Genomic DNA, 13,080 nt, shown 5'->3' with positions numbered 1-13,080 from the left:
CATATGATTTTTGGTTTTCCTGTTTCTGTGGAGTCTAAATATCCTTTTGATACTTTCTCTGATAGTTGGTATTCAAAATGTTATAAATTCATTAACTCCTTTTCCAGCATAAAATAGGTTATAGTTTTCTTTTAGTAATTAATGTTGTTAATTTTTTAAATTTAAAATGTGGTGTAAATTCATTGCTAAATTAAGCTGAGAAACATAGTTTACAATTAAATCACATCCTAACTTTACCAGAGGTAGCAGCATGCTGTTAAGCCGCACAAGTTCTGTTGGCTATTTCACAACTTCGAACAAGTAAAAACTAAATAGATAAATGAAAATTAAAAATACAGCTTTGGCATTAGCATCAGTACAGAAGATGAGCTTTACAGTGCAGTAAATAGGCATTTTGAGGCGTTTTTGTGCTTGTTTTGAAGAGATATTTCCAGCCACTTGTCTGTTTTGTTTGAACGGGTCAAGGCTGCAGTATCAGTTATTTAACCTTCACCAGCTTCCTTGGAAGCTGAGGATTATCTCAAAGTAAGCTCTTTTTAGATGGATATTTTTAGTTCATAAATCTATAATAACCAGTGTCTCTGAAACGGTGTTATGAGATTTTTTGTTTTGTTTTACGCCTTGTTTGTGCTTACCTTTTCTTAAAAAACAATGATTTTTTTTCTTATTCTACCTAGACTGGAGTAAAAGATTACATTACTTCATTAAAAAGGGCATAAGATTATAGCTCAAAATGTGGAGTGAAGGAAAGAACTTTTGACTTATTTTCTATTGCCTTTTATGGGGAAGATAGTTATTCATTGGGGGTGCCATTGAGATCAGTGGGCATTTTGCCACTGGCTTGAGTCCAGGATTTGGCCCTGAGGGCAAAATTGTCCTCTGCAATCCATGTGGTAGTACTTGGCTTTGGTATTCTGATATCCCTACACACACAGATCCTGTCCACTGTTGCCAGCAAAATATCCACATTTTGCCCTACCATATACACTTGATTGGCAAATTTTGCCCTAAAACATCCTGTATTATAAGGTTTTTGTTACTATTGAGAAACATGCAACTCTGTCTGGATTTTCTTGGAAATAATTCTAAATTAATAAAATCAGCTCATTTGTGACATTGCTTTGATGTAGTTTTGAAGGTTACATATTTTGGTTTTAGCAGAAACAGCTGAATTTGTGAAAGAGCTTTCTAAGTAAAAGAAATTGGCCAATATTTCTTTCCCAGATGAAAACCTTTGTCAGTACCCAGGAATAATGATGTCATTCGCAAGGACTTTGAACTTTGTGACATCATATATTTGAAGAGAGATTAGTTGAGCAGTTTGTTAGCATTGTTGCTGCTTTTGTGTGTGTATGTGGGGGGGAATTAAACTGACTATCATTTACTAGCATATTTCAAAATAGAAAAGGGAATGAACTAGATTCTCATCATCTGTAAATGTTGCTAATGTATCTCAACTCATTTTATCTCACCAATTGAAAACTGACTGGAAATATTGTAATGTTGAAAGAAGGTAGGTATTAAAGCAGTCAACAATATGAAATGTCTATAGAAAGAGTTCTGTATTTTAAAGGATAATTTTAAAATTTCTCACATAAGTCATTTGAGACAATCGAACGCATATATCAGAGCTTCAATGAAACAGACCTGTTTTCTCAGTGGAAAGCGCCACAAGTATATAAATCTAAGCCAACTTTGGAGCAATGGGGTGCACTGTATAGTCAAATACTTACGTTAAAATTCAGTTATGCATAGTGTGGCATAGCTTTGCTTTCAGCCTCATTTGTGTGTGTTTGTGCTTGTGTTTGAGATAACTGTGGTTTAAGACTTGGGATTCAAATAAGAGATCTTGTAGCTGTCATAAGCACCAAATCATGTGTGAGAACTCCTTTTCTTAGATGATCGTTCCTATGTGGAATGCCTAGACTTTGACCTGAACCTTTTTTGCCACTCTAGTGCTTTTCCCAGGTGTCATCTCAGGAGGGTCTAACCATGGCAGCTGCGTCTGCAGCTGTCATTCTGTTTCTCTGTATAACTTCATGTCAGTACCACTGATGGCTTCTGACTGCATACTGCTTTCCCTGAACCAGGTGTGAGAACTTGAATCTATTTCAAGGCAGCATCTACCATTACTAAGAGCTACACGAGGCATTTTTTTTTTTCCTTTTTTTGGAAACACCTAGAGCATGAAGATACATATTTGATGCAAAACTGATAGGCAGTTCTGCTCCCCTCCCTGATATTTAGACACTCAGTGATATTTGTTTTTAAAACTAAGACAAATATCTTGCAGTGGAATACTTTTATAAAGTGTCATTCTCATATAAAAGCTTCACTGTTTGATTTGCATTTAAATCCTCTTCACAAGTCTTATGACAAATCCCTCAAGTGCCTAGATATTCCAGTTCTGGATGTTTTGGTAATGTTTGTGGATAGAAGTGTAGCTATTACAGGAACAAAGAAAGTAAGCTTGTAAAATTATTTTCTCTCCTGTATGACTTAACATAGTATGTTTGTATACTTCTGGGCAGAGATGGTTTGAACGGATTTGGGGAGGATTCAGGGGGCCTGGCCCCGCCACCGAATTGCTGCCAAAGACTCGGCACTTCGGCGGCGGGTCCTGGAGCGGAAGGACCCCCCGCTGCCGAATTGCTGCAGAAGATGCTCTGGGGGCCCGGGCCCCGCAAGAGTTTTCCGGGGCCCCCGGAGCAAGTGAAGGACCCTGCTCAAGGGGTCCTGAAAAACTCTCGTGGGGGCCCCTGTGGGGCCCGGGGCAAATTGCCCCACTTGCCCCCCCCCCTTTGGGCGGCACTGGGAGGGAGTAGGAAAAATGAAAGCTGGAGAAGGGGAAGATTTGATTGAAGAATTTCCCAAAATTGGCACCTGTGGAAATAGCATGTGAGTTTGAGGTATGTGGGGATAGAACAAGATGATGGCTTGTCCTCTTTAGGTATTTATGGAATCACAGGGGACTTAATGCAGCCTCCAATCTCCTAAATCATCATCTAGTGGCTAAAGCAGATAAAGAAGAGTCAGGAAACATGAGCTCTGTTTCTAACTCTGCCAATGACTTGGTCTATAACCTTGAGAAAATCGCTTAACTTTCCTTATGAGATATTTATAAGTTTGAGATCCTTGGAGGAAATGCCTTATATAGGAGCAAATTATTATTGTTATTGCAATTGTGTATATAGAGGCCTGCTTCTCTAGGTTATTAGTCTGAATCCAGACCATGGAAGTAGTGACTAAAAGTTATAATGATCTGATGGTTGAACAAGGACCTGTGTTAAATGAGGTCAGTGTTCTCCACCCAGTTATTGGTGAACAACTATCCAAAATAAATATTAAAAAACCCAAACCAGTGTAATCAGAAATGATTCTGATATTCTTGGTAGGAAAGCCAAGAACGGTTTGGTCAGGGATAATGAACTTCTCTTGTCTTTAGAAATGAGGCTTATGGAGGCAGCTTGCACTGCCACTGCTCATGCTATACTTGTTCAGAGATACTCCTGCAGTGATAATTTTAGTGCTCATGATACGTTCTTGATTACGTTTTATAAAGGAGAATGTAAAGCAACATCTCCATTCTAATGACTACTTAATATATATCAAGAGGGGAATTTTTACTGACTGCATCTTTCACATTGGGTTCAAGTGCACATTGAATCCTGCAGAAAATAAACTGCCTAGAGGGAGTTTTTTTGCATTATATAGTCTTAGAACAGTTCTTACTGGCTTATTCACAGAAAAGCTTCCTACTGCTTCAGCTGGCATAAGGACTTGAACAGTGAGGATCCTGGATCAACTCCCAACTGTGGTATGGTACAGGATGCACACACCGTGCATCCAGAAACTGAAGGGAGAAAAGAGAGCTGTGCTATTGGTTATGTCTTTTCTATCCAGCCACCAGTTGGCAGACTCAACAGGAAGATTGCAATTCCCGAGGCTAGGGTTTGTTTGCATTTCCTTGCAAAATATTTTTGGTCTGGCAACAAGGAGGCAAATGGCCTGGTCACTGCAAACTAATATAAATGCTTTAACCATCACAGTAGACTACATTTCTGGAAAAATGTAGAATTTTAATAATTTAAAAAAAAAAGTGAGAAACTCGGGCATAAATATTTCATTAGGTTTGGTTTTAATTCAGATTGTGCAGACTGTCTGGAGTCTGGACTGCCATTCCTGGCAATGTTTAATTCCAGCCATGCTTTAAAAATTATCTGCTTCCTATAGAACAGAATGTGAGTACTGTCGTGGGCAAATTGAGTGCTGGTTGTTTTTTCTATCTGATGTCAACTGGGAAGACAAGAAATTGGCTCTTTTTCACTTTCTATTCATAATCCTCAAGCACGCTTTTAACACCTTAGCAACTAAGGAATTTACTGTGCATGCCTTAGAATTCATGTTCATTTATTTTTATATGGTTACAAAACATTATGGCAAAATGTCTAAGACCAGAGATCTTAGGAGATCCACCTGGTAGGACCAGAAGCAATGAAAGCAGGGACCTACTACATTGGGGAGAGAGAGGTAAAATGGGTCCCAGCCAGGGGCCACCCTTCTCCTTTGCATCCCCCCCCGCCCCCCCGGACTCAAAACTGTGTAGGTGAGACCCACCTCCTGAGATTCTGGGGGCACTGGAACCCAGATGGTATTTCCCCTCCCTATGTGGGCTTGAGAGAAAATTACAGAGAACCGCCAGCTGGAGCAGAAACAGCCAAAGCAGGGACCTCTGGCATTCCAATCAAAACTGTAGAATATTCCTTGACTGTTTCTGCCCTGGCTGATCGGCTGTTTGCTCCTTCCCTCCTCAGTCCCCTCACCTCAGCTTCACTTCCCACCTGCCCCTTTTATTCTCCAATCCTGCCTTGTCTCCTCAGCCCACTTCCCTTTTCTGTCCATTTAACTGATCTCCTCCTAAGTAAACCCACTTCTCCCCCTCTCCCGCCCCATAATGCAGAACTAACATCAGATAGTGTGATTTAACATGGTTTTGCTGTTCTCTCTGCTTGTGACTTCTACCCCTTCCCCTCCCTGCATCTGTTTTGTCTGTTTAGACTGTAAGCCCTTCAGAGCAGGGATCATCTATTATTCTGTGTTTGTACAGTGCCTAGCACAATGGGGACCCACTCTGGGCTGGCCCTTAGGCACTACCTTAAGAAACACGACTGAATATAGTAGGAGTGAATAGGCTTAGAACCACCAGTGCAGGCTATTGCATCCCTACAATTTAGTCACCTTTCCAACAAATCTTTGAGGAATACATAAATAGTGCTGGTATCTCTGATGCATATAACACCACAGGGTTTTTTTGTGCCTGTTTTTTGTTCTCACCTCTTTGTACTGCCTAGTCATAAGCCCATTCTAAATAAATCCTCTGATGGAAAAATAACCAGCGAGTTCACATAGTCTAAGTAAAATATCCATTGGCAAAAATTTCTCTCTCAAACTTTTATTCCTCCCTCAATTTGAGCACATGGAGGGGCTTTCTACTGTGTTTGCTGTTCAAAAACTGCATGTGGTCTGGTTCTGCTGTTGCACTGTTCAGAAACATGTTGATTTCTCTGCTACTTTCTTAATTCAGAATAAAATCTACAGTGTGCTGGATTTCAACATTTGTGCAGTTACTGTAGCATGTGTCCACTTATTCCATTAATTTGTGAACCCATTATAGCTGTATATATGCATTCAAATGCTTCATGACCTGAGCGATTTCAAGTTTTTATTTTACATTGTCTTGAATACTGAATGTTCCTCTTGCTTCTGAGGTTTTTTTTAAAAAAACATTCTTTACACACTGATTTTAGCTGCTAAGGCTCACAAGGTACAGTTGTCTATAAAACAGACATTTTTAAAGATGAAGCAATGAGACTTCTGTAAAATATTAATATTTACCATCTAATTTGCATTTCTTGATGTTCCTGTCATAGCATGGTGTGATGTTTATGAGCATTAAATATGTCCACCTGCGGAGCCCAGTCTTGCAGCCTCTGCAGTCAATGGGAGTTTTGCCATTGATTTCAGCTGGGAGCAAGATCAAGCCTGTAGTGTACAAATACTCAAGAGAAAGCTCAGGGTTTACTTTTTACTTTCCTAAAATTTTGGGATAGCCCCCAGTCTCTGTATTTGGCCCAAATGTGGAAGAAGGTTTTGTATTTTTTTTTTAGTTGCCTTTGTTTATATGTGTGTGTTAAAGGTAGGTAAGATTTGTAAGGAAGAGAGAATGTGAGGGTGCAAATGAAAGGGCCCTATTATTCTACCAGTAATATTAAGATTCTCAAATAAAGGATCTTCATATTTGTGTTCTTTTTAAAACATTACTTGATTAAGCCTCGCAACTCTTTTGTGTATTATTTGATGTAATCAGGTGTAAACTGAGACAGAGATAGTAAGAAATTTGCCTAGGATTACACAAAAAGAGTAGCAAGGCCAGGACTGGAACCCAAAAGTCTTGATCTTTCCTGCTGTGCCCTAACCACTAGACCACTCCCTCCAATTGCAGATTTAGTGAAGGTCTAGATAACTTGAGTGTACAGCTGCGTTTTTGCTCTGCTATTTGTTTGTTTGTCTAATAAGTAATCCCAGATGACTTCTGCCTCAAAATCATAGGAAAGGATTTTAAAGATACAACAAACTTTTTTGTCATTATTAACAACCATTTTGCTCACTGTCATCCTAGTTATATAGTATACTACTTTGGCTTAGTGTGAGGCTGGATCCTTCAGCCTATTCATCCTTGACATCCAGATAAATTAGTTAGAAAATCAGCTTTTGGCAGCCATGGTCTCACATTGCCATCGTTCTTTGATTCAAACAGAGCAGCCAGCTTTGATTCTGTAGCTGTTAGAACTCAGTGTGCATCATGGGTAATGCAGTGTTAGCTGCACTGCAGGCATGACCCCGTCTTATTGCCCTGCTGATGAGACGATCAGATCCTACTTGCATTCACATATCACTTCTATTGATGTATTTTTCATTTTTTAAAATAGTATGTATGCTTGTGTGTGTTAGATGAGGAGACGCTATTGCAAGAAATCCAGATCTGCACATATGGTGGAGGGCAGAAAACCTCCGAACTCATCTATATTTAATTTTCCACAGCAGTTTTTATTGCTTGGGGGAAGGCAGGTTATTCTGAAGTGTTGATTTTCACCTGTAATCTTAAATATCTGTGAGAAGTAAAAACAATTTAAAAACATTATATCCAATTTGTTTCCATGTCTCTCCATGCCTTCCTCTGCCCCATCTCCTTGCCCCTTTTCTACTGCTTTTTTTGCCTGGGTGCTATTAAAATCTAATACAGTTTGTGGTCTCTGCAGGCTTCTTTATAGCAGAACCTTGCTAATATCAACTGAGCCAATTCAGATGGCTTCTTTTCTCTGCCAGAAAAAAGAAAAAAGCTTAGAGGTGCAAACAGAATCTTACAAAGGATTTCCTAGGCCCAGTAGAAATCCTTATTTGTAATCAGTAATGTCAATATCATGAGTTATTCCAAACACTAACTTTCCATTCTTTCAGTCTGTCCATTTCATTCACTCCTTTGGTACAGTGCTGGCAGCAGCCTTTTCCTCTTCCTGGCTTGTCTGACAAGTAAATTCCATCCTTATATTGAGACTGGAATGATACAGTATCACTAGAGTCAGAGAGTCACAGTCTGTCCCTATAGTTACTCTATTCTCCTTTATTGTTTTATGGTTGTTGTAGTGAGACCATTGATGCTTAACCTCCTAATGTGTCATCTGAGTATTGTGGGGGAGAGGAACCAGTCCATAAAATCCAAAGTCTCCCTAAATAGACAGGAGCCCTGAAGGATATCTTACTATAAATTGGGAATATCAGTGAGTATCATAAATAAATAATACAGGTACAGCCCAGTTGGATAAAGCTAAGAAATTTGAATTGACCTATAGTAATAAGCCCTCTCCTTGGCCCAGTTGTGCCTTGGAGGGGTGATGATCACAGTTTTTATTGTGCACTTCCCTGAGGAATTCAGTGTGCTTTACAAGCATGAATGTAATTAATCTCTCAAGTTCTGCCAGGAAGTAGTAGTATCCCTCTCTTATAGAAGTGGGGAAATGAGGCACAGAGTGAATAAAGCCTACGTTTTCAGAACTGGTCACTCCTTGAGGGGATCTCAGCTTTTTGATGGCCAACTTAAGATACCTAGGCCTGTATCCTCAGAAGTATTTAGGAAACCAATGGGAGTTAGGAGCCCAAATTCTTTTGAGGATCTTATCCATAGGGTTTTTAATTTTTTTTCAGAGATGTCTAACACACACAGCTCCCATTGCTTTGAATTGGAGTTGTGGCTGCTCAGTAGTCAGAGATCAGTGACCGCTCCTGACTTCCAGTTCTCTGCCTTAATCACATGCCCATCCTTACTCCCCTTGTATTTCATCATGTATTTTATTTCCTGCTGCTGTGAGGTATGGCAATTCAGCAGTGTTGGAAGTGGAAGATGCCAGACTAATCCAGGAGGAGAAGACTGATAGGAAGAGGGAACTAAAGGAGGCAGGAGAAGCTGAATGACCCCCAGTCCGTCCTACACCTCCTTGCAAATGTGCTTCTGTGGCTACAGGTTAATTGGCAGTTGGCTCCTTGAAAACTTGCTGCATTCCTTCCTTGCTCCCATGCAGCCCTTCATGGAGAGCAGCTGACATATACAGGCATACCCGTAGGCATCTGCCTACCAACCCATGCTCTGCTTCTCTGGTCCTGAAACATTCAGCACAGCTGCAAGCATGTGCATAGCTGGTCCAACAGAGCCACCAATGGGCAATCAGCTGAAGCAATGTGTAGCCTGAAGGTGAGATGGATAATGAGGAGAGCTGGCAGGCAGGGTGAAAGAGGGTGGGAGCCAGCAGGGGAAGAAGGGAGACCAAAGCAATAAGAGATTTACCAGGCCACGAAATGAAGAGGAAAGGCAAGAAAAGGGCTAATATATATGAGGAGAAGGAGAAAGGACAGGGAAAACAGCCTGGGCCCAGGGCATGGAATAAGAACTGCTGCCAGGACGCGTGTGTGTGTGTGTGTGTGTGTGTGTGTGTGTACTTGTTTCCCAGTGGGAATGGGGAGGGGAGAAGCCCTCTGTGGCTCCCCCCCCAATCCTGGTGGGAAGTGTGGGGGAGGCGCCCATCAGGAGTCTGTAGGGCAGCCAGGCTCCCAACAGGGAGCTGCCAGAGGAGCTGAGATACCGGTCTCTGCGCTCCCCATGCTTGCCCCTCCTAATGTCGGTGGAAGCGCTCCTGATGAGGCCGTGTACCACGAACCCAAGGAGGGTAGTGTGGACGTACAGCCACCTCAGCTATTACTGCAGTGGTGAAAGTCGACCTAACATAGGTAGACTTACATTTCTAGTGTAGCTATACCTTGAGAAATCACTGTTTACCCTCCCAGAGTGAATCCTATGATTGTAATTGTCACTACAAGGAGAGAGCAGTGTCGTCACACACGATGAGAATGTGACTCCCAATCCGTGGCTGGGTGAAAGTCTAGTGATGGCCTCCTCCCCCGCTAGTACACTGAGGGACTCGTATCTGGAATCCATTTTGGAGGAAATGAATTACCTTAAGTACTGTGGTTCTTAACCAGGGGTACACGTACTCCTGGGAATACTGAGAGTCACACCAATTCATCTAGATATTTGCCTATTTTACAACCAGCTACACACAAAGCACTAGCGAAGTCAGTACAAACTAAAATTTCATACAGACAATGACTAGTTTATACAGCTCTATATACTACACGCTGAAATGTAAGTACAATATTTATATTCCAGTTGATTCATTTTTACCATTTAATTACAAAATAAGAGTGAGCAATCTTTCAGTACTAGTGTGCTGTGACACTTTTGTATTTTTATGTCTGATTTTGTAAGAAAATAGATTTTAAGTGAGGTGTACATAGGGGATACGCAAGACAAATCAGACTTCTGAAAGGGGTATAGTAGTCTGGAAAGGTTGAGAACCACTTCTTTGGTATAACCATTGGCAGGAGTAATGGGGGAGGAGATGATCCTCACCAGCCCATTGCTGTTATGAAATAAGATCTACTTTCTGAACTGCCACAGTTCTGTTAAATCCATTATATGATGGGGCAATGTGCAGCCCAATAATAATTTGGAGAAAATGACTTTAGCTGTCCTTAATACCACACACAAATCACACTTATTAAAATGTTCATACTTGCGTTGAATAACATTTTTAATAAGGAGAGGGAAGGTGTGTTATTTGACAGGTGGATTTTATGTTTGATTCTGTTCTATGCGCGCACACACACACATGCAACCCTTTACATTAGTGGGCAATGGAGGTGGGGGAAAAGAAGAGAGAATCTAAATATGTAGTGGAGATCTGGCTTGCTTACTTGAAAAGTCTCTCAGACATTGTGCAGGAGGGCTGCATGTTGTAAAAGATAATTACTTCGCTGCTGCTTCAAAGGTCAGGCACGTGGTAACAGGGAGTGGGTTTACAACCAAAATGAGATTAGCCATACCAATCATTCAGGGGTTGCATTCGCTGCTCGAAAAAAAACACCTAAAATATTAAGAGGGAAACCGAAAGCATTTTAGAAAATCAGTGGCTTGGCCCCGAAAAAACAAAGTATTTCAGATCAGTGCTGCAACTTTTTATTAATGGCATTAAAGGTCATTAGGAAGCCATGTACTGAAGGAATCGTTATTAAAATGTCAGTGTGGTAATCATCACAGTAGAAGGATTATTAAACATTTTACAATTTAAGAGGGGAAGAGGGCAAAAAATGTCAGAGCTAAGAAAGGAAAAATATTAAAACCTTGTGACAGTTGGGCGTCACTTGTCATAACTGGAGTATAAAACAAAGTTAATGTGCTTGTACTGAAACTACTTACATGGATAGATTTTAATTAGGAACTTACTAGGTACAAACAAATGCAGCCTAACAATTCAACCCTCAACTGGAGAAATACTTCTTAGTGCTGAAAGACGCAGCATGATGCAGTTTGGTAAGGAAATCCTCAATGGAATTTATTAAGATGGAAACTGTAAGTGTGTGGGGGGGAGGGGGTTGTTTTGGTTTTTTATGGGTGGCTTCATATTTTCAATGTCAGTTACTAAACTTGGGATAATTAATCATTTTTTTTTAAATTGAAACCCAGCTGTATTTTAAGGGAAAGGGATTTAGTTTCCTGTCAGCTTCCTTTTTGGAAAAAGTGACTTGTGTAGAGACTGAAATCTTTCCAGTTTGCATGTCTGAAAACACCTATTTTGGGAGAGTCACATTTTGATGACAAGGAAAGAGGAATTGCTTTCAATTTTAAATGTTCGTAGAAATATTTTGAGAAATCTAAGAGCCTTTTTTCCCCATTTACACAAGTACACACTGTTCAAGGCAGAAGAGGTTTGACAGTGTTAACCTTGATCTTTTCTGGCACTGCAATCCACTGGAGAATGTTCTTTCAGAAATCCCTCTGTACTTTGAACTGCTGAAGGGACTGCTGTGGTGTGGTCTAACAGGGACCATAACATTTCATTTCTAAGAGACAACAGAAAAGCTTTTTTATGTTTGAGTATATGTGAGCTGTATGAAAGTAATACATGAGAGTGTAAACCAGGGTGAGGGCACATGGAGTTTTATTTCTTGAGAGTCCTGGTGTATCTGTTTTTAAAATAAAAGGTAGGTAGGGAAAGTGTGGCTTTTTTGTGCGCATGTGGAGAAGGGAGTGTTGCTGAGTCTTTTGAAAACCAGTGTAAATGAAAATCCATTTCCTATCAGCATTGTGTGTAAGCAGGATACATAAACATGGAATCTGTCAATGTTTGATTTGAGCTGTATGAAAAAGAAATATGGCATCTAGTACTGTAAGAGTTTTCTAACATAAATGGAAAAAACTAATGCAATATGCCATGAAAGAATAAATGGTACCTCAAGGTAAACTTTGAACAAGATTCAGTTTAGAAAAGATTCTGGTTGTATATCACATTTCCAGAATTTCTCTTCCCCTGGTTCTTTAGCAGTAGTATTATTTGTATGAAAACCGAATATTTGTTTCTGAGAGGTCTCAAGTTGTTCTAATGTGTATTCCACACATGAAGTTATGGTCCTTTTTTGTGAGCTAGAAAACCCGATCTCTTGGGGTATTTTTAAATCCGGATTAGACAAAATTCTGCAAAATATAGTGTGAGAATAATCCTGCACTGGCAAAAAGATTAGATTACCCTCATAGATATTTTTCCCCCATGTTTAATTTCTGTGGATACCTTATACCTCACAGACCACAGAAAATCTCAAATTTACTTTGGGTAAGGGGGAAAATAATGTGACATTATTTCTTATATTTTATCCTACATTACAAAAATATAAATATACATTTGTGGTTTTGCAGTGGACTGAAGTAGAAATGAATGGAAGAAGCTCCTTTTGAAATTGTTTCTTTTTGCCTATAAATGGTCAAGTGAGTTATTCAGAATATTACTAAAAATTGTTACATAAAATTAAACAGGAAATCTCACTTTTGCTGCCTCCAGACCTCCGCAGCAAAAATAGAAATCTGATTAAGTAAATGCTAAATTTATGATATTTATATTCTAGGGTTATGTAGGTTAACTAACTAACTACAGGTGAATTTTAACAGATAGTGAATTAAGTCTAGATAATCTGAAGCTAACTAGAGCTGTACTAATAGTTAACTGCTGAGATCTTTGGTGTATAATACTTACTAAAGGCTTTTCCCCCCCACCCTTTCTTTGTTTATCTAGTGTTGAAGGCGAAGCTCCAAGTAGTGAAACTGGCACATCTTTGGATAGCCCATCTACTTACCATCAAGGACCTATAACCCATAGTTCGGCTATAAGCCCAGACCATTACGACCATTCTGCTTACGGGCTGTACTCTGTCTCCCCTGGGCAGCAAAGATCTCGGAGGCCTAAGCTTCAGCACTCAACATCAATACTGCGAAAACAAGCAGAGGAAGAAGCTATTAAAAGGTCAAGATCACTTTCTGAGAGCTATGAACTCTCCTCAGACCTACAAGATAAGCAGGTATTTAAGCTATCTTGCTTTATTTATGAATAAGGCAAAAGGGTCTGTTTGCCAAGAGGAGGA

The 13,080-nt window shown here is 40.0% G+C and overlaps 1 protein-coding gene across 7 annotated transcripts in view; it reads left to right on the top strand.

Annotated features, from left to right (window-relative positions):
• The window catches only part of IQSEC1 (IQ motif and Sec7 domain ArfGEF 1), a 679,444-nt gene that overhangs the window by 581,707 nt on the left and 84,657 nt on the right, over positions 1 to 13,080 (top strand). For all 7 annotated transcript variants that reach the window (XM_039547792.1, XM_039547791.1, XM_039547793.1 and 4 more), the window contains one exon: positions 12,735 to 13,017. In XM_039547792.1, the coding sequence (XP_039403726.1) occupies positions 12,735 to 13,017 (283 nt within the window). The remainder of the gene's footprint in view (positions 1 to 12,734; positions 13,018 to 13,080) is intronic.

Source organism: Mauremys reevesii, linkage group 7 (genome assembly GCF_016161935.1).
Source record: "Mauremys reevesii isolate NIE-2019 linkage group 7, ASM1616193v1, whole genome shotgun sequence".
NCBI lineage: Eukaryota > Metazoa > Chordata > Testudines > Geoemydidae > Mauremys > Mauremys reevesii.
Note: the sequence above shows the minus strand (reverse complement) of the source record. Positions and strands in the feature narration are given on the sequence as shown.